General features: G+C 38.5%; 1 protein-coding gene across 2 annotated transcripts; it reads left to right on the top strand.

Annotated features, from left to right (window-relative positions):
* Nucleotides 1–303: 303 nt before the first annotated feature.
* Nucleotides 304–25,867, top strand: ARMT1 (acidic residue methyltransferase 1). 2 transcript variants are annotated; one of them, XM_059941888.1, is made up of 6 exons: nucleotides 304–418; nucleotides 2,726–2,831; nucleotides 3,285–3,529; nucleotides 8,879–9,044; nucleotides 12,301–12,340; nucleotides 25,818–25,867. In XM_059941888.1, the coding sequence occupies exons 1-6, from the start codon at nucleotides 378–380 to the stop codon at nucleotides 25,841–25,843; spliced, it is 624 nt and encodes a 207-aa protein (XP_059797871.1). In that variant the 5' UTR covers nucleotides 304–377; the 3' UTR covers nucleotides 25,844–25,867. The 2 variants fall into 2 exon arrangements, with proteins under 2 accessions (XP_059797871.1, XP_059797870.1); XM_059941887.1 differs by lacking the exon at nucleotides 25,818–25,867 and having other exon boundaries at nucleotides 12,301–14,236.
* The last annotated feature ends 1,075 nt before the right edge of the window (nucleotides 25,868–26,942 follow it).

The following is a 26,942-nucleotide window of genomic DNA, read 5'->3' as shown; positions in this document are numbered from 1 at the left end:
GCGCACAGGACTCCTGGCCCAGCGGAGCGTAAGCCGCCCGGTCCACGTGACCGTAGGACCACGTGACCCGTGCTGCCGCGACCTTATACGCTCCCTAGTTCCTGCGACGTCCCGGTCCCTGGTTGCTTCCGCCTTCCGCCCGCTTCCTTATTCCGCTTCTCTCGTCGCCCTCAGATGTCCCCGCCTTCGTCCCCGGAAGATCTCCGGGTCCTCGGCCATTGTTTGTCTCTTCTACGGGCACCAAATAAAGTTTCTTCATTCAAAAGCCTTTTTTTAATCCACATCCCTCCCTTTCTCAGCTCCTCCCCCGCGCCTACACCGCCTCCCTTCCTGCGGCGTGTGAAACCCGAGCGTTGGCGTGGGGAGCGCGGAAGGTGATGGCGGGGCCTCCGGTGTCTCTCTCGGCACGGGACGTAGGGTTCGTGTCGCTTTCCTCCCCCGCTCCTCTCCTTTTCCTCCTCCCCACTTTTGCGGAGAGCTGGGCCTCGTCGGGAACCTGTGGGTACCAGCGGGGAAGCAGCGGCGGGCCGGAGGCGCCTGCTTCCCGCCGCCAGCGAGTTCCATCCCGCCGTCCGGGCTCCGCTTCCCGGGGACGGCGCCTCGGTTTCTAACGGCTCGCGGGGAGGCGAGGGCTAGGCGGCCGGTCTCCGGCCTCCAGGGTCGTATCGGCTTTGCAGCTTCTTCCTTGCGCTGATTCGTGGCTTCTTCCCTGCCTACACGGGAACGGACTGCGAACCCCGACTGAAAATCTCCGCTTACCCCCACCTCTCTACAATGGTGGTTCAGGGGTTTTGATAGCCTTGTATTAATGTGTATCAGTTAACGCGTCTTTCAAGTGGTTCGATACTGTTTTTTTTTTTTTTTTTTGGTTTTGGTTTTTTTTTTTTTTTAACTTACGCATGACTGTCTTGAGAGTGTATGCCTCCTTTCAGAGTGTTGCAGCGCGTGGCTTTAATCATATTTTAATTAATAAACCTACTTTGGGGGGGATTAAAGTTGTCTGCAAAAGTTAGGGGTCTGAGATCTGTCGAGAAATGTGTTTCTTCCTATTGGTGACCAGATCAATTCATAATCCCACTAAAAAAAGTGCCTGTACCTTCTTGCGTTTTAGGTGTCATGTTACAGATTCTATAACATTATTATATCTGTCTGTATAAATTGAGAGGCCCAATTTATATTTGAAATACGTCCTTACTGCAAAAGATGGCAAAACACAAGAGCACTTGGAAGAAATTGACCGTATCGGCAGTAGATTGAGGCCAGAGAGGCCAATGTCCCAGAATTTAAGCATGTACTCACCTTCAGGCAAATATAGGGAGTGTCTGCGTCCTTAAATTTTGAGTCCTAGGCATCTCTGCTGTCACCCAAGTCCTGGACCTGAGACCTTACCCTTAGAGATGGAAGCCTCTGAGGAAATTTAGTAGCTGGAAAAATAGAATAATTTTCCAGTTAAGTAAAATCTCAAAGGACTGTCACTTCTTTTCGTATCTGCTGCCTTGGAAAATTCAAGTGTCAAGTGATTTAATATTCTTTGTCTTCTCCCAAGGAATTAGTAGTAATTGTTAAAAGTTAAATTCTGATCAGAGCAGTTATTATGCATATTAAAACCTACTCACTGTAAAACACCACAGAATCAGAAAGCACTTTTCCTATTTTTTTGCTATTTTTTTGAGTTTTATGGTTAACATTTGAGGAAGCCTCTTGAAAAAATACTCAGGGTATATAACCCTATTTTTTAAAATTGCAATAAGGTCTTTGAGTTTTTAGAAGTGTGATGATCCCACATTAAAGTTAGAATAGGAGATTTGGGCAGAAGTATTCCAACTTTCTTCATTTTTACTTTGTCTCTGGTGAGCTGAAGATATACATGAACTGATCAGTTAAGTTTTGTGCTTTCTATCTAAAAACTGCACAGTACTAAAGTCTTTTTTCTAACCGAATCATGTATGTCCTTAAACTAATTAAACATACAGTGATAATCTGTAACCCTTGATTTTTGCTTGTCTAAAGTCAAGAATATCTTTAATTTTTGATTCAGGTATACTCAAGTTTTGTTCCTCTCCAGCTTTCTTCATTCTTTGACACTTTTCGAAAATCTCTTATTTTCTGGTTGGGAGAGCAAGATGGTAATATGCCTTAATTTTGTTTAGGGGCAGAGAGGATGGAAGGAGTTATTAGGCAGGTAAAGAAGGCAGCAAGAAAAACCTTAGAAAAGAATCAAGTTGGCTAAGAGTATAGACAAAGAGAAGCAGGTTCGTAAATATCTTTCATTATATTTTTCTAGCACAGTAAAGTCTTTCAGGCAGTTTTACATCCATTGCCTCATTCATCTTTCTAAGTAGAAGTCACTTAGTAAGTAATAGACCTAGGAGGAAAGCCTGTTTGATTTTTAGGATAACTCTTTTTCTGTCCTATCCCATTGTTAAACTAGTTTCTGATTAAGGAAAATAAAAGGAATACAATGAGAAAGATAAGAAAGATTAAGTAGACTCCAGGGTAGAGCCTGGAATTCGAGGCACAAAGAGTGCTTAGCTTTTACGATATACCAGAGAGGTTTTCAGATTTTCCTGTGTTACTATAGGAGTTGGGCAATGCTGGTTTACTTTACAGGGCTTGTATGAGAAGGAATTTGAATTTAAATGAGGTGTTCCAGAAACTGAAAGATGACCAGCCTTCTAGTGTTAATGCTCCTAAGTAATATACTGTGTATATGACTCTTTTCTAGGTCATTTGCATATCTTACAGTTAAGGACAGATTACCACAGATCTTAACCAAAGCTATTGATACATTGCATCGACATAAAAGTGAATTTTTCGAGAAACATGGAGAGGTAAGAATTGTGTTTTAACATTAATTCTTTTTTGGTTAACTCTAACAGAAACACAATAAGCAGTTTTTCCTCTGTGGTAATGGTCATTCCACCTGGAGATAAGTTCATATGGTGAAACTTAAAAAAAAAAAGGCAGGCTAGATAAGGCAACATAATGTTGATATGAGATCTGTGTTGTTCTTTGATTTTTCAACTTAAGAATTCTAAATTTAAATGTTTATAATAGTTTTTGAAAGACATAAAATGTAGTTTTGAAATGTATTAGTTTTTTTCTTCTTAAATTTAGATACATAAAAATTTGCTACCCTAGAGGAATTATGTATATATGTGTGTACATATATACTTATATTTATAGATGAAATAATTATATATAAATTAATTACATGTAAACTATTCATATATACGTGTGTGTGTGTGTGTGTATTTTTTTTTCTTCCCCCTGTATTTCTGCAGAAAGGCCTGGAAGCTGAAAAGAAAGCAATTTCTCTTCTTTCTAAATTACGGAATGAATTGCAAACAGATAAACCAATTGTTCCTTTGGTTGAGAAGTTTGTTGATACTGACCTATGGAATCAGTACCTAGAATATCAACAGAGCCTTTTAAATGAGAGTAATGGAAAACCAAGGTGGTTTCTCTCACCGTGGTTGTTTGTCGAATGCTACATGTATCGTAGAATTCATGAAGCAATTATCCAAAGGTAAGTATATAGCCATCAAAAAACAAATGTTTTAGATAATTTGTGCTTTTTAAAAAATTATAAAATGATAAGTTTTCAAGTAAAAACCAGTAGAAGCCTGTATTCAGTTCAACAGATATTAATGGCACTATTGGATATTTCTGCGAATGTTATTGCTGTAATACATTCTTGGTAATTATAATCCACTTGCCCAGAATAGACCTAAGATTGAATATCTGAATAGGATATTCAGATATAAAAATCCTTATAAAAACTTACTTATTTGTAGAGTAAAACAATATACTTATTGAGCAAAAAATGTTAATTTGAAATAATTATTTATATAAAAAATCAAGACAGGACAAAGTAAGCATATGTTTTGTTTATAAAAATAAATAATATGTCAGAATTATTTGGTGAAAGGAGTCACTACATTGTTTTACACACTGTCTTAATAATTTTTAGCTCTTTTTTTAACAGCTAGATTGGAAAAAAATAATTTTTAAAATTAATTTGTTTATTTTTTTTGTCTGCATCGGGTCTTAGTTGCGGCACGCAGGACCTTCGTTGTGGCGCGCGGACGCCTCTCTAGTTGTGGTGTGCAGGTTTTCTCTTCTCTAGTTGTGGCGCACGGGCTCCAGAGTGGGTGAGATTAGTAGTTGGGGCATGCGGGCTTAGTTGCCCCACGGCATGTGGGATCTTAGTTCCCTGACCAGGGATCGAACCCACATCCCCTGCATTGGAAGGTGAATTCTTTACCACTGGACCACCAGGGAAGTCCCCCAAATAATTTTTTATAGGTTTGTTTATACTAATTTAATTTTTCCTAGGAAAATTCTGATGGAGAACTGACCTGTAGAGCAGAAGAAAGTGTAATATGGATCATTCTTTTAGTTCACAGGTTGCAGAAATACCGGTTTGCTGAATAAGAGGAATCCTTTGGTATCTATTCCTAAACATAGCATAGGATAATTGAAAACAATTGATTAAACCAGCACTAATATTAAAATAAAAAGATGACTTTGGGGAACATGTGTAAATTTGAGTCTATTCACTTTTTTTTGTCTTCATCTTTATAAATTATTTTAAAGTCAAAAGTTTTTGTATTTGCTGAATAAGTATGTTTTAGGTCTTGTGCTCTAAAAGCAGAATATAATGTTAAAAACATAGCACAGGGCTTCCCTGGTGGCGCAGTGGTTAGGAGTCCGCCTGCCGGTGCAGGGGACACGGGTTCGAGCCCTGGTCCCAGAGGATCCCACATGCCGTGGAGCGGCTGGGCCTGTGAGCCACAATTACTGAGCCTGCGCGTCTGGAGCCTGTGCTCCACCGCAAGAGAGGCCGCGATAGTGAGAGGCCCGCGCACCGCGATGAGGAGTGGCCCCCGCTTGCCACAACTGGAGAAAGCCTTCCCACAGAAACGAAGACCCAACACAGCCATAAATAAATAAATAAATAAAATTAAAAAAAAAGAAATAAGCAAAACATTCTCTCTATAAATTTGATCTTAAAAAAAAAAAAATTCTAATTTGTTAAAAAAAAACAACCAAAAAACCCCAAAAACATAGCACATTTTCTGGCTCACAGATCCAAGCAAAAGACTATAGCAAACACTAGGCACTGTCATATATTGAACACCAGCTCCGTTCTAGTTACTTTGCAGCCCAGTGAAGTATAGGTGTTATGATTTCCATTCTAAACTGAGGCTCAAAGAGATTAGTAACTTGCCCAGGGCTGCATGGTTAGTAAATGGTACAGCCAGTATTTGAGCCTGGTCTGTGTAAATCGGATTAGAGCCCTCCTCACACAAGTAGTACATTTGGATATCTTTCCAGGACTAAGGTTAGTCTGACGTTCTGGGTGATGGTTTCATAACTTTGGAAAATATCCAGGTATTAGACAAAGCTGCTGAAGTGCTGAAACGCTGAGTAGCACCCTGAACAGGCTTAGTGGAGTTTGGAAGTTAGAAAGGTGACAGGAATGCTGTTTCTGAGTTTGATTTTAGAGGCGGATCAGGTTCAGAGAATGGAAACTCTAAGGCAGGAGCTTACCGACCTGGCTGCACATTTGTCACCCAGTTGGGGAAAAGTTCTTTGTTTTGTTTTTAAACATACAGATTTGGAAATTGTTACATTAAATCCTGATGATTTAATTTGTCTGTGACGAGGCCTGCATATCAGTTTTTCTCTCCAGGCCCCAGGGAGACTCTGCCCAGCCTGTGCTGCTCAACCCGTACGTAGTAGGTCCAGGAATAGCTTGATAAGAGGGGTAGAGGCAAAATTCAGCTTTAAGTTCCAGGAATGAGAATATTAGTCAGCCATGGATGTGGAACTCTCCTAAGGTGATCTCTGTGGCAGATATTTGAAGGTCCGGGGATTTGTCTGATACTGTACCATACTCAGGTGTCAGGTCAGTGCAAAGAAAGGCTGTCCTACAGCAGAACTAGCACTGAAGTTGTTTGTTTGTTTTAATTGAAGTACAGTGATTTACAATATTGTGTTAGTTTCAGGCGTACAGCAAAGTGATTCAGATAAATATATATGTGTGTATATATATTTTAGATTATTTTCCATTATAGGTTATTACAAGATACTGAATATAGTTCTTTGTGCTATATAGTAAATCCTTGTTGCTTATCTATTTTATGTATAGTAGTTTGTATCTGTTAATCCCATACTCCTAATTTATCACTACCCCTGAAGTAGTTTTTAAGTGTCCAATTTGTTAGGGCTCTTACAGGAAGAATTCCTGTCCTGTGTCAGTCACCCCTCCAGAGTGACCAAAGCATGGTCTTCCTAACTTTTGCAGGATCCCAAAGCACACGTTAGCTTTAAGATATGTTTCTGTTGATTTTGCCCCTTACACTGAAACATACTTCTAATTTTCTTTGTCAAGATGTGTATTTTAGTTTTTTTTAGAGTTAAATGGTTGAATAATCTGCAGATCTAAATTAAGATTCAAACTTTTAGCCATACGTAAAATTTAAATATATTCAGTAAATATACTTCAGATATTGAAAAATGAAAGTACGGAGAAAATGGCAGACATTTTTAAGCTTTTATTAAAGTGTGATATACATGCAGAACAGTGCACATGTCTTAAATGTTCAGCTGTGTCCCCAGTGGCTGGATCAAGAGGCAGAATTTAGGCCCCTTTGGATCCACTTCTAGTCACCACCATCACTGCCCCTTAAGGGTAACCACTATCGTGACCTGCATTAGTTTTGCCTGTTTTTAAACTTCATTTAAATGAAATTTTATGGAGGTAGTTCTGTGTCTGGTTTCTTTTACTCAGCATTACATTGGTGAGACTCATCCATACTGTTGCGTATCATTGTAAACCATTAGTTTTCATTGCTGTATAGTATTGCATGATATGAATACATGACAATCTGTTGACCTGTTCTATTGTTGATGGATATTTGAGTAGTTTCCAGTTTGGGGTTATTATGAAGAGTGCTGCTACAAATACTCGAACACATATTCTTGGTGAACATACATGTGTGTTTCTGTTGCGTATATACCTAGGAGAGAACCCCTTGGTCATTGTGTACACATATACAGCTATAGTAGATTCTAAAATAGCAAACGTTTTAAAATCTGAAATCATTTATAGCTATGTGAGTTTGCTCTCTTAAATATAAGGAACAAGTCTCATTCTTAACATGAGTTGTGACTTTAAATTAATGAAGGATTTGTTAATAAAGCACTAGAACAAGGGTCCACAAACTTTTTCTGTGAAGGGCCAAATAGTCAATCTTTTAGGCTTTGGAAGACACATGGTCTTTGTTGCAGCTACTCAGCTCTAGCGGTGCCAAAGCAGCCACAGGCAGTATGTAAATGAGCATGGCTGTGTTCCAATAGAACATCAGTTATAGACCCTGAAATTTGAATTTCATGTGTCACAAAATCTTCTTTTTTAATTTTTTTCAACTCTTCAAGAATGTGCAAACCGTTCTGAGCTTGCAGATCATACAGAACAGGTGGTGGGCCAGAGGGGGTCTGCAAGCTGCAGTCTGCTGACCCCTGCAGTTGAACCCACGCACCCAAATAATTTTTGTCCTTTTAAGTCACCTCGAGAGACTGATTCACTTCAGCAATGCTGCCATTGCTAAAAACGTCTTTTAATTCTTTGGAACTTTTTTCAGAGCCAGTTTACAAACCTCAAAAAAAGATTAGTCTCATTATTTTTTAGTCACTCCTCATTTTTGATCAAAAATACTTTATCATTTGATTTACATGCCTCATTCTACTGAAATTGCTCTGAGTGACTTTTGGCTGTTTCCAAAAACAAATTAAACTCCAAAGGATGAAGGTATACTGTCACTGACAGGACGTTTAATAATGTGCCACAGGTTCTGAAGAAAATCCCCAGAGAGGAATTCCAAAAGTGCTTTGAGCAATGGCAACATTCTTGGACTAAGGGTGTAGCTTCCCAAGGTGACTGACTGAGAAGGGAGGCAACCATCATTTGGATGTGTAAATTCTGGTATGTTTTTGGTTTTGACTTTAATCAATCCCATTGCATCAGCCACATTGCCTTTTTACCCTAAGGTAGGAGACCCATGGAAAAAGTAGCTAATTTTGAAGAACAGATGATCTGAATGTTGTTGACATTTGATTCTGTAAAGTCTTTTATGTTAGTATTTCTGTCTTCTGAGTTATGTTTTTCTTAGGCCAGTATTAATACTATTTGATCTCTCATTGGACAATGTGAAGATGTAGCCATGGCACATACATCACCATTGGTCAAAGGCAACTTGGGAGTAAAAGTTGCTAAAAAATTAAAACTCTACACATAAATGATCAAAATTTGTCATTATAATAAAATTTACATTAATATTGTCTGATCTATCTCAAGTAGTCATTGGGTTCCCATAATCTGTATTTGACTCTATTAGTAATCACTACATTGTATTCAACTATTCTGTTTATATCTGTATGTTTGTTACTTGGAACCTGGCCACCCTGAGCACCCAAAAGAATGTTTGTTGAACTAAAGCAATTGTCTTGAAATTTTGTTTCTTTTTCTCCTTTTGCCCTGAAAACCCACTGGGTAAGTAATTATAGATATAGTCCCTATAATTATTTAATGCTTCCAGTAAAATATTTGATTAAGGAACATTTGACAGTTAGTTAAAATGAGTGTGGGGATTTATTTTTGCATAATTTGTTTAATTTGATTTATTTTGTGTAATTTGATTATTATTTTTGTGTAACTTGATCTATGTTATACCTAGTAAAAATTACCAGTAAGTTTTTAGATGGGATGCTACTATTCTCTTTCCTTTAATAAACTGCAATTACCCAAATGTTAAAAAAAAAAAGTACAGAGTTATATAAATGTTTCACTTATGCTTTTTTCCTACTTTAGTCCACCAATCGATGACTTTGATATATTTAAAGAATTAAAAGACCAAAATTTCTTTGAGTCTCAGGAATCTATCATTGCTTTATGTACTCACCTGCAAGAGTTGATGAAAACTATTGAAGAACTAGATGAAAATCAGCTGAAGAATGAGTTTTTTAAAGTTCTTCAGGTAAATGTAATAATTCATCTCCTCAGTTTGTTTATTTAAATAGTTGAAAAATAAACTGGTACACGTTTAACAGCAAAACATGTTTACATATTGTCATTTAAGTTATCAGTGATCATTTTTTATCATTTTAATAATTATCTATTCGAGAGATGAAAATCCATTTAATCTCTGAAAAGGGGTTTTGAAATTTCTTCTACTCCCACTGGAGGTTTTAGTGGCACAGGAGTCATCTGGCTTCATAGCTCTGTCATTCTTGAGAGATACTGAAGTTCACAGTCATCTGATCGGCCCAGCCTGACTTGGCTTTGAATATTGGCCATGTCACTTACTTGTGGTTGGACCTGAAGCAAGGTACTTAATGTTTCTGAGTGTCAGTTTCCTCATCGGTTAAGTGAGGGTGATCCTATGCGCCTCATGATTTGACCTGAGAATTAAACTAGCTTCGTTCCTGTAAGTGTTGGGCAGAGTGGAGCACAGCTGTTGTGCAGTTGTCATCAGCCGGTGGAAACAGTCGGGTGGCCCATGGTTTCATATGGTTTTATTACATTTCTTCATCTATCTTGTCTTTAGTTTTGAATTCTCATTCAAAACATACTAAAATTTAAAATATATCATTATAATCAGAACTATTTGAAAGTATGTGGTTTTACACAGCAGTTTCCCCAGCCCTTACTTCCCGGAAGACGTTCGAAACATTTCCAGAAAGAGATGTTTGAAAGTGCTCGCAAGAGAAATAGAGCGGGAAGGGGGGACCTGGAGTGGTGGGGGAGGGGTGCGGAGCTGCAGTTTTAAGCCCGGCCCCCAGGGAAGGGCCTGCTAAGGAGGGGGGCGGGACCCGAGGCAGGTGAAGGAGGGGGTCCCCTCACGTCTGGGTGGGGCTTCCTGCGGAGCCCTGAGGGGGGAGCCTGCCAGGTGTGTGGGAGACCCTGCCGGGGAGGCCTCAGGGAATGGGGAGCAGAGGTGAGGGCCTGCAGGAAACCAGCCGCGCCTCCGGAGCAAAGGCGAGGACTTTGGATTTTGCTCACAATGAAGCGGGAAGCTGTTAGAGGGTTTTGCTCAGAAGAGTAACTTTTTAAAATAAATTTATTTATTTTATTTATTTGCTTTTGGCTCCGTTGGGTCTTCCTTGCTGCGATCGGGCTTTCTCTAGTTGCAGCGAGCAGGGACTACTCTTCCTTGCGGTGCGCGGGCTTCTCACTGCGGTGGCTTCTTCTGTTGCGGAGCACAGGCTCTAGGCGCGTGGGCTTCAGTAGTTGTGGCATGCAGGCTCAATAGTTGTGGCTCGCGGGCTCTAGAGCGCAGCCTCGGTAGTTGTGGCGCACGGGCTTAGTTGCTGTGCAGCATGTAGGATCTTCCTGGACCAGGGCTCGAACCCGTGTCCCCTGCATTGGCAGGCGGATTCTCAATCACTGCACCACCAGGGAAGCCCAGAGGAGTAACATTAAATGACTTATTTCAAGGATTACTTCTGAGGACAGACCGAAGGCACGAGGGTGGAAATGGGAGATTTGTTACTACAGTGACTCAGGTGAGGGCAGACTGGACCAAGTTGGTAGCATCGGAGATGGTAAATGTCACCAGATTCTGGATATACTTTGAAAGTAGAGGCTACAGAACGTGCTGATAGTTGTGGGATGTGATAAAGTCCTGATGAAACTTTGAGGGCGAGCAAAGTAAGCTGAATGGTGAAGCAGGAAAGGCATATTTTGAGTTTGGAAGAAAAGTGGTCATGGTTCTGTTAACTAATAAACGGAAGTATTATTTCCCCCTCTCACTATTATACTTAGCTTAGAATTAGAAAAGAAAAGAAAAAATCAGCATGTCACTCCCTGCCCCTAGCCAGCCCATTCTTTTGGGAAATAATCTTCTTTGAATATGTTCTTTGTCCCGTAAGTATAATAAATTGTGAAGAAGAAAGCGTACTGATCTATCTTCTGTCATCTAGTTCAGCCAGCTACCCCAAACTGCCACTCTTCTCCCACGTAAAGGAAGCCAAAGTTGTCCCCATTAGTGCTCACGATGACCAGCAGGTTACCTTCCTACAGGAAGCCTGAAGGTGTCTTAGTTTCTAGGGAATTATTGATCTTTTTAAAAGCCACAGCACTCCACCACTGTTCACACAAATATTTCAGTGTCAACTTCATCAAACACTGTTCTAGATGCCGGGCATGTGGTGGTGAGGAAAGCAGACTAGTCCTTGTTGTCATTGAACTTGTAATCCTGAAGGAATATAAACAAATAATGGCACAAATAAATACAGAATTACGAACTGGAAGACGATCTGAAGGAAATGTGCCGTAGGCCAACAGAGACCCTGACCTCAGCTGGAGAGTGCCGTCATGTGTGCCGTTGTATGTTTCTTCATCAAATTTGGACACTTGAGTTATCTTTCTTTTTAAAATAATATTCTTGGTTGGAACATGCACTTTCCTCTTATTTTGAATCAGAGAATACTAGAGCCTGTTTGGGCTAATATTTATTGAATACTTCTGTATGCCAGCTTTTGGGTACATTACTTACATGCATTATGTCAGATACTCAGAATAACTCTACGAGCTAAGTGCTATTATTATCTCATTTTTCAGTTGTGGAATTTGAGCCTTAGAGCTTAATTTACCGGTGGTGGTTTATTGGAGATGCTAGGATTTGAACCCAGGTCTGTCTGATTCTAGAGCCTACAGTTCTAAACATGTAATTTTAGTTAGAGCTTAAAAAAATGGGGCTACATACCATTTCCTACAAAATAAACTTGAGTATTTCAAAGTGGAATAATAGATTATTAGAGTTGGCAGAATCTTTAGTTATCACCGTGTTCAATTTCTTTATTTTACAAGTGAGAGAACTAAATCCCAGAAAAGTTGCCAGGTCCTAAGGATGGGGGAATTTTTATTTTCTCTTGACTCTGGATTATAAAGTAAACTTTGTAGCCTCATTTTACAGCATCTGATCATGTTCTAATAATATCTGCAAGATGCAAAAACTTTCACTCTGATTAAACAATGTGAGTGCTAAAATCATTCAAACTGTTTTTTTTCTTAAGTTCATTGCGTACTGGCTAAAGTTTCATTGTTTTACCTTTTTTATACAGTATACTTAGAGATAATGTAGATTGGATGGACATTTTATATTAAGAGTTTTGCAGAAATGAATTTTATGAATACTTTTAGCAACCCCACCTCCCATTACATCCTACGTAATAGAGTTTTTGTTGGTTATTCAAAAGAAGGGTAAATGTTTTGTGCTTTTTCTTTTTCAGATTTCACTGTGGGGAAATAAGTGTGATCTGTCTCTATCAGGTGGGAAAACTATTTCTCAGAAGACCAATTTAATAAATTCTTTGGAAGACCTAAAACCTTTCATTTTAGTGAATGACATGGAACATCTTTGGTCATTGCTTAGCAATTGCAAAAAAAAAAGAGAAAAAGCATCTATTACTCGAGTGGATATTGTTCTGGATAATTCTGGGTTTGAACTTGTTACAGATTTAGTATTAGCTGACTTCCTGTTGTCCTCTAAACTGGCTACTGAGATCCATTTTTATGGGAAAACGATTCCATGGTTTGTTTCTGATACTACTCTACATGATTCTAACTGGGTAATCGAACAACTAAAACATTCTAATCATAAGTGGGTGTCCAAATGTGGGGTTGACTGGGAAAACCATATTAAAATGGGCAGATGGGTTTACCTCGATCACATCTTTTGGACTCTGCCTCATGAATTCAGTGCAATGCCTCAAGTCGCTCCTGACTTATATGCTACACTACAAAAGGCACATTTAATTTTATTTAAGGGTGATTTGAATTACAGGAAGTTGACGGGGGACAGAAGATGGGAATTTACCGTTCCATTTCATGAAGCTTTGAATGGCTTCCACCCTGCACCTCTCTGCAGTATAAGAACATTAAAAGCTGAAGTTCAGGTTGGTCTGCAGCCTGGGCAAGGTGAACAGCTCACAGCTTCTGTGCCCAACTGGTTGACCATTGGGAAATATGGAATATTTCAGTTTGATGGTCCACTTTGACTTGGTGTAGGAACTCTCAGTTGGGTAGAAAGATGTGACAGTCACTCTTCATCCCCAGAAAAGCTCTGGGAAGCTTGGCTTCTCAGTGCTCTTTTACACACATTCTGATGCTTTCTCCTTTGAACGTTTTGCCCCCACTACATTGTTTTGGGGATAGGTGGATTACACTGGTTACAGATAGTTACATTTATGTTGGAATTTTTGTAACTTATTTCAAGTTAAATGCATCATTTCAAATGGTTTTAATGAACTTATTTTTCATTGGACAGAAATATAAGTGAATTCTGCTTTAAAAGTTAACATTTTAAAAAATACTGTGCTGCATGGTATTTAATATTCTAGGAGGCATGGAATTTTACTCAACTTGATTTTGGGCTCTAGAGATAAGGGCTCAGTGAAGATATAATATATTTACATGTTAAATATGCTTTGTAAAGAGAAGCATTTCTTAACAACTGTGATATCTGAACACACGAAAGTAAAACTTACCTCATAAGTTAATTCTTAATTTTGTTCTCCTTGAATTTTATTTCATTTCAATAACCTGTATTATTTGCACGCATTTGTATTTTGATTGACCTGTAGAATGGATGGTAGGAAACACAAAATTGAACAGAATGAAACAAATAGTACTTGAAGAAATGTAACATCTTTTACATTCTATTTGTGATGTCCATAATCAACTGAAATATATTATTTTAACACATAAGTGTTTTAAATGAATGGGATTGCTCTACAGTTTAAAAAAAATGCTTTAGGTAGGAAAGATTCTTCTGCATTGACTTTGTACTACCCATGAGTTAATTCACCTTTTATAATCTTACACATTTATTGGTGATCACAGCTATTAAAGACTAAGTTTCAGGTCAGTTTTTTTGAAACTGAAATTGGAAATAAACCTGGGAATGTTTTCTTTCACCAGAATAATAAAATGAATTGTAAATTGTACTGAAAATCTCACTGGTTTTATCTTCCAGTGGGGGAAGGTCAAGAAGGGAAGATTAAAAATGAGGTCTTTATGATGAAGAAACTCATAATGTATATTATAGATGTTGTCCAAGCAGTTGTTAAATTATGTCACTTAAACGAAGTGATAGTCTGTGCCCTTGCTAAGTGCTTAAAATTTTTTTGGTAAAATGTTTATATAAAGCTGCACATTTTGAATTTACTCATTTCCTTATCTACATGTGTTCCTGTTTTAAACATTGTTACTAAAATACTGAGCACATGAGAATTACTTGTAGACACTTGCCATAAATTAGAACACAATTGTATATTTGTATTGACTTCATAGCCACAGCATGAGCTATGGTATAATACATTACTTTTTTCCAAAACATGGGATTTTTTTCTATGTTCATGTTTTATTAAGAACATGAGATTATGAGGAAGTAGTTCACCCCCTCCTACAAGAAAGAGAGCAAGGAAACAAACTAGAGCAAGCAAGAAGATGGCACCATGGAAGAGGAAGTCAAGACGGCATTTAAAAAAATGCTTATTTAGCAGGAGGGAGGGGCCTCCTGGAGTTTCACCAGTTGATTTTTTTTTTTATAATTTTTATTTTTTATCTATTTATTTATTTTCGGCTGCTTTTGGGTCTTCGTTGCTGCACGGCAGGCTTTCTCTAGTTGCGGCAAGCGGGGGCTACTCTTGCTTGTGGTGCGCGGGCTTCTCATTGCCATGGCTTCTCGTTGTGGAGCACGGGCTCTAGGCACGTGGGCTTCAGTACTTGTGGCACGTGGGCTCAGTAGTTGTGGCTCGCGGGCTCTAGAGCGCAGCCTCAGTAGTTGTGGCGCACAGGCTTAGTTGCTCTGCGGCATGTGGGATCTTCCCAGACCAGGGCTCGAACCCGTATCCCCTGCATTGGCAGGCGGATTCTCAACTACTGCGCCACGAGGGAAGCCCTTAACCAGCATTCTTGAGATAAAATTCACACACAGTTCATCCATTTAAAGTGTACAGTATTTTAGTACAGTATGTTCACAGAGTTGTGCCCCCATGACCACAGTCTGATTTCAGAAAATTTTACCCTCTCTAAAAGAAACCCTGCACCACCCATTGGCAGTCACTCCCCAGCCCCCTCTCCTCAGCACCTGGCGACTAATAATCTGCTTATGGATTTACCTGTTCCGGATGTTTCATATATAAATAGAATATAAAATATGTAGTCTTTTGTGACTGGCTTCTTTTTAAGGTTCATCAGTTGTAAGCTGTATCAGTACTTCATTCCTTTTTTTTTTTTTGGCTGAATAATACTCCATTGTATGGATATACCACATATGGGTCTACCATATTTATCCGTTCATCAGTGAATGGACACTTGGTATGTTTCCACTTTTTGACTATTATGAATAATGCTGCTATGGACATTCGTGTGCACGTGATTGTACGTATGTGTGTTTTCAGTTCTCTTGGGTATGTACCTAGGTGTAAAAGTGCTAGATCCTGTGGCAGTTACGTTTAACATTTTGAGCAACTGCCAGACTCCCAAAGTGTTTGCAGTGTTTTACATTCCTCATGAGGGCTCCAATTCTCCATCCTTGTCAGCACTTGTTATTGTCTGTGTTTTTCATTATAGCCATGCTACTGGGTGAGAAGCAGTATCTCATTGTGGTTTCAATTTGTATTTCCCTGATGATGTTGAACATGCTTTCATGTGTTTATCGGTCATTTGTATATTTTTGGAGAAATGTCTTCAATTCTTTTTTCCATTTAAAAATTAGATTATCTTTTATTGTAAGAGTTTTAATTTTTAAAATTATGTTATTTTTATTTTTGGCCATGTTGCCACGCGTCATGCGGGATCTTAGTTCCCCGACCAGGGAATCAAACCCTTGCCCCCTGTGGTGGAAGCGCAGAGTCTTAACCACTGGACTGCCAGGGAAGTCCCAAGAGTTTATTTTTACTTATTTTTTATTGTAAGAGTTCTTATATCTTTTGCGTACAAGTCTCATCAGATATATAATTTGCAAATATTTTCTCCCATTCTGTGGGGTGTCTTTTTGTTTGCAGCACAAAAGTTTTACATTTTCATGAAGTCTTCTTTATGTTTTTTGTTTCTCTTTTGTCGCGAAACACTGGTTTTTGAACTGCTTCGTAACATCACCTAAGGGCCTCTGAAATGAGGGCCCGAGACACCCAATGGACAGGGCTCTGCCTGTCGCCTTCTCCTGCTTCCCCACCTGTTCCTACCCCAGCAAATTTGGCCTATATATTATGTTTGGTGTAGGTACAAAGCAGCATGATGAGGGAAGCTGGGGCTCTGGAGTCAGCTGGGGGTGGATTTTCCACTGAAGAGCTGAGGGATCTTGGGAAACTTTCCTAAAATATCATCTTCAGTTGTTTCAACTGCTAACAATACCATACTTGCTTAGGTCTGAAGAAACTCCTGGGTAAAGCAGCCTATAAATTTCATGCAACACTTTTTTATAGCAAGACATAGATCCAGTATCTTAGGTATATTATGATGAAAATGTGGAGGAAGGGGAGGTAAATAATTAGGTGGAGGATGGCGGTTTATACTCCATTGATTTATGTTACTTTTTGATTAAACAGCAAATGAACAAGATTTCTTGAGATGACCCAGCTTTTTTCTGTAATTCAAGGTGGCATTTTGGTGTTTGACAAAATGCAGTAATGCTTTTGAACTTTTTAATAGCTAGAACCCATGTTGTTCAACCTCAAGGTCATGTTTCTATAAAAGAAATTCCCACTGCAAAAGGTAATACCAACGTAATTCAAACCATTTTCTTAGATTTTAAGAAAACCCTAGGGTGAATTGAAAACACAGTTCAGAGTTAGAATTATTAAAATTTCCTCTCCCACCCATTTTCCTAACAGCTCCCTCTGCCCAAGCCCTCACTGAGCCTTGTTCTGGAGCCTCTAACTCCACAAAACTTTCTCCCCTCTACTCTCCTATTTCCCTGGACTGGGTGTGGGGAGTCGAGGAGACTCTGAACACTTCTACACATGCGTGTCTTACTACCTTGATAAAGTGCTAATGCAGTGTCTGACATTTATGGTATGCGATAAACAATATCTTGACATTACAGAAAATGAATAAAGCAGAGGGAAAAAATGAGAAAAATAATAAGGATGTTATTCCACCACCTCCAATACTCCTGTTAAGATTTGGATGTATTTCTTTCTCCATGCCTAGACATATTTTTTACATTTTTAAGACAAAAAAACAAACAAAAAAGCCAGGTTTGTACTATTTAAATTAAAAAAAAAAATTCTCAAGTGGTTTTCCAGCTTCTGAAGTTTTAGTTTGGTTAATTGGTTTTGTTGTTGTCATTTTACTTTTGTAATTTTTGTCTAGTTTGCTATAATTAGTTCCGGCTGGAGGGATGGAAGATTTTTTTTCCCCCTTGGATAACAGTATGACCTGGGACTTAATAATGATCTGGGACTCATAAATACTTGATTGCTAATCCCTGGTCTCCTGTTAACTCCGTGACCTAAGTCACATTCTCACAATCTTACTGGAAGAGGAGAAGTTATTTCTGGTCAACTTGAACTACATTCAATCGCAAACCCAGATTCCCCTAGGGAAACAGGCGTCACACTGAAAGATATCAGCATTCTGGCATCCCCTAGCGGCCACCTGAGTATTCCACGAACCCTGATCTTTTCCCTTCATTTGTAAACTACAGATACTGTTGGGTGTGGAGTTAGTGTACTCTGAGCCATCCAATCAGGGGCCACTGTTCACCTGGTTCTCCTACCTTCCTGCTTTTCTTTGGTGGGTCACATTTCCCCCTTTCAGTTTATTTAACATTCACCTCGCTCTCAGACCTTCCAGAATTTTGGAGAAAGGAAAACCAGTTCTTAGGGAAGACACTTCTAAAATGTTGATTCCCATAAGTTGTACATTTCTTGGGGGCAGCCACTGACTTCTGTGTGTTTGCTCCCCACACAATGTAGAGCACAGAGTAGGTGTTTAATGAATGACTGATTGGTAGGTGACAAATTTTAGCATTTGAAATAATTTTCTTAACCCCCTGTTGTGATGCTATTTAAATTGAAGTCTGAAGGATGAAATGGGTCTACTTGAAATCTGATCAGTTAGACCAGTTGGTGCTTGTTAAATGAATAAAGAAATACATGGTATATAATTGGGAGTTTTCCATAAATGTATGCATCTTTGAATACTGCTTTATCCCTTCAGTATTATATTGTGCTCAGTTTCCCATTTGTTAATTCTTCAAAAATGTGACTTTTCATGGCTGCAAACATTTCATCATATAGCTAGATCGTATTTTGTTTTGCTATGTAGATTGTTCAGAATCTTTGCTATTATAAAAGAAGCTGATATGAACATCTTCAGACAACTAGTACCCATTAAGCTTTGTGAGTCTTCAGTAACGGACAATTATTTGAAGCCACCCACTTATTCTAGTCCTAGAATAATGCTTGTATTAGGCTTTTAGCCCCAAACTCTCAGCATTGAGTAATTGCTTTATATGAGAAGGAAAGTCACTTTTTGCCTTACTTTAAAAAAAAAATTCAGGGACTTCCCTGGCAGTCCAGTGGTTAAGATGCTGCACTGCCACTGCAGGGGGCGCGGGTTCGATCCCTGGTCGGGGAACTAAGATCCCACTTTTTGTACTAAGAAAAAAATAATTCATAATATATGTCATGCCGATGACTTTCAATCCTGCTTGAGTTCAATACAAAGTTTAGGCACAAGGGGGAGATCCCTTAGCACGGTAAAGTGGCTGGATTTTTCTTCTGTACTATTAAGTATGGCGATTTCAGCAAGAAAAACTGGCAGAGTATAATTTTAATTGTTGACTGCACACATTCTTGTGGTTTCAACTTTAAAATCATTATGCTGGAGCAAGGATTTGGTAAAACACAGTAAGGTCAATGACAACAAAACTGTGTCCTCATTCCTTTCTTGGCTGAAATTTTCTGTATACATGTAATGTTTGTGACCCAATGTTACAGTGGTTTATCATAGAAGTATATCAAAATAGGTGAATTTGAAAATAAAATTCAGGAAAAGTGGAAAAAAGAAAGAATTTTGTTAACAATGTAGAAAAGTCACCCTAGAAAAAACTTTGTAACAAAATAAAAATAATTGCTTGTCATTTCACTTAAACTTTGCTTGAAGGAAAGAAGCAAAACTGTACTTGTTTCCTTATTTTGCTAATTGTAACACAGCAAGTTAATTTTTACCATGATTCAGAAAATTTAAAGGAACTAATATTCCAATTCTATCTTATATTTAGGAAGATACAAATTGGGCTTGGTATATCTCCAATGCAGAAATTCTGCAACTGGGGTCCAAGGGGTTCAGCAGATAGAACTGAGGTGGTCTGTAAGCTTGGGTGAGAAAAAATTTCGTCTTTATTTTCATTAATCTCTAATTGAAATGTAGTATTTCCTTTAATATTGAATATGGGCCATAAACCTCAGCAATATTAACAGTACCTGTACTTCCGTCAACTGCAAAAATCACAAGTCTTTTCATATTATGTTACGGTTACTTCAACTATCTTGAATTATTGTTTCATCATTACATCAAAAATTTAGATGCTTTACCTGGAGAAGTTCATGGCACAAAAACAGTTAAGAATACCTGCTCTTATTTTTCTCCTTTTCTTTCAGTTTTCTTTCTTTCTATTTCACAGTTGGTGAAAGCCATGATTTGGTTTATTTTTATGATTTTGTTTTTGAGGTGAAGAAGAGATACATCATACTGTATTTTTTCTTCCCATCTCAAACTTCACTTAATATGATTCCTCTATTGTCTAGCTTGATTTCTTCCAGGGGTCCTTAAAAGAAGGAGAAGATTTCACATGTGCACATAGAATGAGTCATCCTTAATCTTATCATTACAAGGCTTTTTGTGCGTGTGTGTTTGTGTTAGTTTTTGTTTTAAAATAAAAAGAGATGAAAAAGTATTAGGAATGTTCTCCTATTTAGAACTCTTAAAATATTTTAAAGATCTTAAAAATCAGAAAGAGCTGTTTAAAGTATAAAGCAAGAAGCAAAATTCAAAAAATTTCTTTTACATATATTCTTAATTTTTATAATAATTATTGGCAATCAGTGAATAGCAAGCACATTATAGATACCTTATAACAGAATAGATACCATTTATGGAGCACTATATTCCAGGCACAGTATTAAGTGCTTTACTCATAATGTGGCATGATATCTTCATAAAACTCCCAGAGGCAAATATTTTTATTCCATTATTCATACAGGAGCACCAAGTCTCAGTGATTTCAAGTCACTGGGCACAAGGCCACTGAACTAGTCAATGGCAGAGACAAAATTTAAACTCTGATCTGTTGGACTCCAAAAGTCAAGTTATGGCTTTTATTTGAAGTTACTATGCCTTTCCCATAATTTGGAACCATTTACTTAAGTTCCTTTTAAAAATGAGTAAATATACTTACTGTCAATGGAAATTTGAGCCATAAGATTATGTGGATGATCAGCCACATTGTGAGTTATTAATATGTTGAAATCTCAGCAGAAGAAGAAATAAAGCTAAAGGTCAATTACATGTTTTAAAATACTCACGTAGAATGGGAGTAGGTGGGAATGGGGATTGTTTTTCTGTATCATACATTTTGTATCGTTTGGGCACTTATGAATTCATGGAATTTTATAGTAGGCTGAGCACCACACTGAGAAAGGAAATCTCTAAGAACTTTGGTGTAGAGAGCTGAACATCAGCAAATCCAGTAATGAAAAGAAAGCCTCTCATGTTTCAGGCCACCAACCAGCTGAAAACCAGTGGGTAGTTATTTTGAAGGGAAATTATTCTTGTGACCAGATGGAAGTGATTTAACAAGAATGAACTGGCTTATTCTTTCAACCAAAGGGATGATATAAAAGTTGTTTTGCTATCTTGGTGAAATCCAAAATCTGTTCAAATAAACTCTTCCAATTCTTGCCTGGTCTTTGATAGCATTACTGATAAGTTGTTTAAAATTAAACGAAGCACAATTTTATATTAATCTGTAAGCTTATACCTTAATTCTATATTTTTGTTTCGTTTCTCATTAGTTCCCAAATGGAATGTTATTTGAACTGCTGAAACCCTAATAATGATGATCTTACAGGAGACCCATCAGCTACCTTCCTTTATTGAGGGGGGTTCTTGTTCAGAGTTGGTAATGTGGGCAAGGAATCTGAATTCCAGTCCCAGTTATGTTACTAATTAATTATGTGATTTTTAGCTAGGCATTCTATTATTCTGTTACTTAATGTTTTGTATATAAGCCATAAATTTGTTTTTAGCGCTATGATTTTATGATCTAATTGTGTTTTCTGCCATGCACCAAGACAGGATAATCCTATTTACTCTTGCACAAACGTTGGCATTTTACCTTTGTGGAAAATTCTACTTCCTTCTTCCTACTTATTAATGTCATTTTTCTCTCCATAGAAAACATTTGTTTCTATTAATCTCTGTTTAACCCATTGAAAGACTGGCTGGTTTCTATAAGACAAATCATGAGGATATAATTAAATATGTCAGTGAGAAGAACCAAAGAATACAATTTATTTTCAATTAAAAGAATTCACTGAAAATATTGCACACTGTAGACTGTTGGCACTATAGACAGAAAATCTTTATAGAATGGAGGAATATTTTATTACATTGAGAAGTCTGGCTTAGCAACAGGACTCCAAAGGTAGAAATTGAAGCTGAGACTGTTGAATGACAATACGAAAGTCACTTTCCCTTCTTTTCTCCTGGCGTGGGCACCATCTGTTTGAACATCCTTCCCTATGTTGGTACCACTCCCTTTGCCAGTGATGCGCTTAAAAAGGGACTTATGGAGGGAGATATCCCTCTTCTTCTTCTGGAGATGTCCGGAAGTGATGCTATATTTGCTTCATTTTACACACAAGATAAAAGACTCTGAGAGGATAAGAAACTCACCAGTGGTAGCAAGTGACAGGACCTGCATTTGAACAGAGTAAAAGGGCCCAAACCCATAGTTTTTGCCCACACCTACACTGCCTCTCATAATAATAATACTCTATCATACATTTTACAAAGCACTTTATACTTTACAAAAGAATTCACGTACTATGTCATGTCATCACGAGAGCACTGTGAGATAGGTTATTCTTAACTTGATCTAAGGGAAAAGAGGTTCAACAAGTTTCACACAGCTAGTAAGTGGCTAGATTGGGGCTTGAACCCCAAATCTTCCAAGTGTCCTGCCCTTTAATGGTCCCATAAATTCTTTAGGACAAATAGCAAGATCTCTCAGAGATCAGAAATATCTCTCTAGAAAGTTAGACTTTGTTCTATTGGCCCCTGGTTCTCATCCTGTGCTTCTAGTAGCTCTTGGGGTTCCGTGGAGGAACGTTGGGGATTTGGGGTGGTGTGTAAGAAGGAGCCATGGGGAGGCACTTCAGTGGGACTCTAGCACCCCACCCTTTGTCAACTAGGTGAACCAGGGAAATCTCCAAATTGGTCTCGGCTCCTGAAAAAGACTCCAGTTGAACAAAGATTCATTGAAGAAAAGGAGAAAGGCTTGGAAACCATTGCCATAAGTGAAAGGGAGCCATTGGAAGTTTCTGAGGAGGTCATGTTTTAGAAAGATCAATCTGGCAGTTTTGTGGCAGGAAACTTTCAATGTAGAGAGTCTGGTAGAGAGAGACTTAGGAAAGAGGGGATAGAAACAGGAGAGGTTACAAGAGAGGTTACTGGAGAGGATGGGAGAGGGCAGGAAAGTCAGAGCAAGAAGTAGGAAAAGCAAAAACTCAATTTGTCTGGATCTTAGTGTCCACAGGACCAAAATTTTTTTTTGCATATTTATTTATTTTTTATTTTGTTTTTAAAATTATACTAAACTCGACTTTCTTTCCTTTGGAGTACAATTCTATGAATTTCAGCACATGCATAGATTCACGACCACCACCATAATCAGGATACAGAACAATTCCATCAATCACCGCCACCCCCCAAACTCCCTCGTGCTATTCTTTTATAGACACCCCTACCTCCAGCCATAATTCCTGGAACCACAGATCTTGTTCTTTGTCCTACAGTTTTGTCCTTTTGAGAATGTCATATAAATGGAATCATACAATACAAACCTTTCTAGTTTGGCTTCTTTCATCCAGCATAATGCCTTTGAGATTCACGCATGTTGCCCTGAGTGTCAACATCCAGGGGACTCTGAGACAGGAAATAAGGCTGCAGAAGGGAGCTGTGCCTTAGTAGTGCTGGGGCCTGAACGGTTTTGAGCTGGAAAGAGTAATCATTAGGTGCTACAAACTCTCTGAGGGAATTCGTTCATTTATTCCCTTATAGAATTATTTACTGAGGAACAGATATGTGCTATGTACTGTTTTAGGTGTTGGGATGGAGTAATGAAGAAAATCAAAATCCTATCCTCAAAGAGCTTACAGTCTAAGTGAGGGGAAACAAGCCCATGCGTGATTTAATGTCAGGAAATGATATACTCTGGGTAGGGGCATAAAGGAGAAGAAGACCACAAAGTGGTCGGGGACAGCCTTTGAACAGGCCAGATCTGATATTGGTCCCGGATGAAACACATCAGCAAGCTGCCAGCCAGTCATCAGGAAAGTGAGAGGTGCAGGTTTAGGGAAACGTGAGTGTAAGGGCCCTGGGATGGGAGTATCCTTGCCACATTTGAGGAAGAACAGGGAGATGCAGCTATAGTAGCCGGGAGGGTGGAGCTGAGGCCAAGTCACGGGCGGTCTTAGGGGCCATTGAAAGGCCTTTGGATTTTTATTCAAAGTGTGATGGGTAGCCATCGGAAGGTTTCCAGCAAGAGTGACCTGCTCAGATTCATATTCCTTAAGGGCCATTTCTGCTGCTGGACAGAGAATAGACTCTTTTTTTTTTTTTTTTTTTAATTTTACTGAAGTGTAGTTGATTTACAATGTTGTGTTAATTTCTGCTGGACAGCAAAGTGACTCAGTTATATATTCTTTTTCATATTCTTTTCCATTATGGTTTATCACAGGATATTGAATATAATTCCCTGTGATATCCAGTACGGCCTTATTGTTTATCCATCCTATAAGGGGAGTCCTCTGCTAATCCCAAACTCCTAATCCTTCCCTCCACCTGTGCCCCACTTGGCAACCACAAGTCTGTTCTCTGTATCTGTGAGTCTGTTTTTGTTTTGTAGATATGTTGATTTGTGTCGTATTTTAGAATCCATATATAATTGATATTACATGGTATTTGTCTTTCTCTGTCTGACTTATTTCACTTAGTATGATAATCTCTAGGTCCATCCATGTTGCTGCAAATGGCATTATTTCATTCTTTTTAATGGCTGAGTAGTATTCCATTGTATATATGTACCACATCTTCTTTATCCATGGACAGAGAATAGACTCTTAAAAGGAAGTGTGCTGGAGAGTGGGGAGAAACTGAGGCAAAGGAGTCATGTAATGTGGGCCTGAACTAGGCTGATGATAGAGAAAAATGGAAGAAAGATAAATGTAAAGAAATATTTTAGAGGAAAATAGAGTTTATCGTCTTAAGAGTATACATAGGTTGAAAATTTAAATAATTTCCAAAAATGCAGATAATGCATGGTAGATGATAAGGCCATTGTAAGTTCTGGAAACTAAGGATGCTTGGTGCGACTGTACCTAATATTTGCGACTGAATCAATGTAAATTGTGGCTTTCGAACTGTGCTCCTAAGAGCCTCTGGGGTTTTGTTAAGGCTGGAGCTGCATTTTCAACTCCCAGTTCAACCAGAGCAGTGCCAAGATGATCTGTTTTATATATTTGCTTCCCTGAAAAATTTCACTGGAACGAGGTATGACACAGGAAAAAGAAAAGGAGCGGGGTTACTGTGTAAGAAATCATACACCCCAAAGTCTTATTCAGTGAATGAAGAGTCTTAGTCTTCTCCACAGACAGAAGCTATTCTGGTCCCACAGCACTGCTGGGGGCATGGGGCGGGGAGGGGGGAGGGAGCAAGAGGGCACAGCTAGTTGTATTACAGATCTGACCCAGTTAAAAAAAAATTTCCCCCTCAAATAATTGTATCGCTCCATGTTTTCTTCTAACCGTATTTACACTTAGAGTTTTGATTTTACTTGCCATCCAAATGTTTTATTTTTTTACTTTTAAAAATGAAATGTTTTCTTTTTTTTCAGATACAATACATTATATAGGTAAGGTTATGTCAGCAGTTATAACAGATAAGCACCCAAAGCTCAGTGGCTTAACAAATGGGAAGTCCAATCAGCCAGGATGCGTGTAGGGGAGGTGAGGGGCTTATCTGCTCTACGCAGACATTCTGGGACCCAGGCTGATGGAGGTTCGACCACATTCAATATGGGGCTTTGGATGCCATCCTGGAATCAGGGTCTAGCCAGATCGCAGGGGAAGAGACAGCGTACAGTATCACACGGGAAGTTTTTACAGGCCCAACCTGAGAGTGATGTACTTTACTTCTGCCCACGTACCAAAGGCCAGAAATTCAAGGTCACACCTAACCATGTTTAGTGGACAGCTAACCTGTCCCTGACACATACATGATTGAGATATAATAATTGGAAAACATAAACCTGGGCCCTGGATATATGTTCTCACCTCGGGGCAAGTCAGGCTGAATTTATGTCTGAGTGTTTGTGACTATGTGTGAATACTGAGATGTGTAAGAACTGATTCAGAGAGTTTTGTTCCCAGGTATGTTATAGAATGGCTGCCTCTGAAGCATGGTGTGCTAAGGAATGAGGATAATTCTGACTTTTCCTCATTTTATCTTTCAGAGTTCTGGGAAGATTCACCTCCCTAGTGAAGTCTTTCACCTACCATCAGGTACATTTATAACTCCAGCCATGATGACTTACCATGTTTGCAATATTGCTTGGTGACTAATTGTTTTGTGATTGTGTCTTATGGTTTTTCTCTTTTCTGCATCTTATCATTCCTCGTTAACCAGAAAGTCCTCGAGGTTAGACTTAAATACCTTTTACTCTTTTGAACTCACTGTACACTCTGGTCACCGTTCTGTATCGAGAGCAGGTATTAAGTAATTGCGGCTGATTTAGCACATGAATTAAAGGCAGTTTACACTCATAGATCAGTATTTTGGAACCACCTCAAGAGACGTCTGTCCCTGAAAAGGCCGAGGCATTCGTTTCTTTAAAAAATGATTAGCCAAAGGCTCAGCTTCCTGTAACTTGCTTCCTTCTCTTTCTTCTTCATTAGAGGTTTTATAAACCAAGGAAATTTGTGACTCATAATGCAAGCTTATAAAGAGGGTATTTTAATTGAGGTCAAATCTGTGAATCAGCAGAAGATTAAAATCTCTTTCCAAAAATTAGACTAATTTATTTTTATGATGTTGAGAGGAGTAGATGAGGATGACTTTATATGTATGTATAAGTTTGGCTAAATCGAATTGGTAATAAAATCTAGCCTGGTCCGAGTCAGAAAAATCATCGAAATGTTTTTGAATACTTTTGCACAGACCTCAACAGGAAGTTAGAATCGATACTGAAGACCCAGAGCACATGAGGAACAGTCTTCCCTCTCAACTTTTATAAACTTTTTATTAACAAGAATTATTTGTTTCTTTTTGAAGGAAAGTTGGCATCATTTTAAAAGAAACCCAAAGCATGTCTAAAATGGGGTCAGGAAAATCCCACACTCCCCCACCCAAAGCCATAAGATTTTCCAAAATAATAAAGACATTTTAAAGATCCAGAAGAAGCTGGGGTTTTGCTTAATTTAGAAACCACATTTGCTTTTGAAAGTTGTTTTTTTTTAATGGAACATTTGTTTGGCAAGTTATCATATTTTTCGGTGGAATGTGACATTGGTCCTTCAAGAACTTCAACTTGTGGGAGCAAAAAGAACCCGAAGAACTGCATTCCTATTTTCATCGCTGT

This window comes from Balaenoptera ricei, chromosome 12 (genome assembly GCF_028023285.1).
Source record: "Balaenoptera ricei isolate mBalRic1 chromosome 12, mBalRic1.hap2, whole genome shotgun sequence".
Taxonomy (NCBI): domain Eukaryota; kingdom Metazoa; phylum Chordata; class Mammalia; order Artiodactyla; family Balaenopteridae; genus Balaenoptera; species Balaenoptera ricei.
Note: the sequence above shows the minus strand (reverse complement) of the source record. Positions and strands in the feature narration are given on the sequence as shown.

Excerpts from the sequence above, each read along its gene's own strand:
- ARMT1 (XM_059941887.1), top strand. The coding sequence starts at position 378 with ATGGCGGGGCCTCCGGTGTCTCTCTCGGCACGGGACGTAGG. Across the intron at positions 419-2,725 it reads CTCTCGGCACGGGACGTAGG|GTCATTTGCATATCTTACAG; the intron begins GTTCGTGTCGCT and ends ACTCTTTTCTAG. Across the intron at positions 2,832-3,284 it reads TTTTCGAGAAACATGGAGAG|AAAGGCCTGGAAGCTGAAAA; the intron begins GTAAGAATTGTG and ends GTATTTCTGCAG.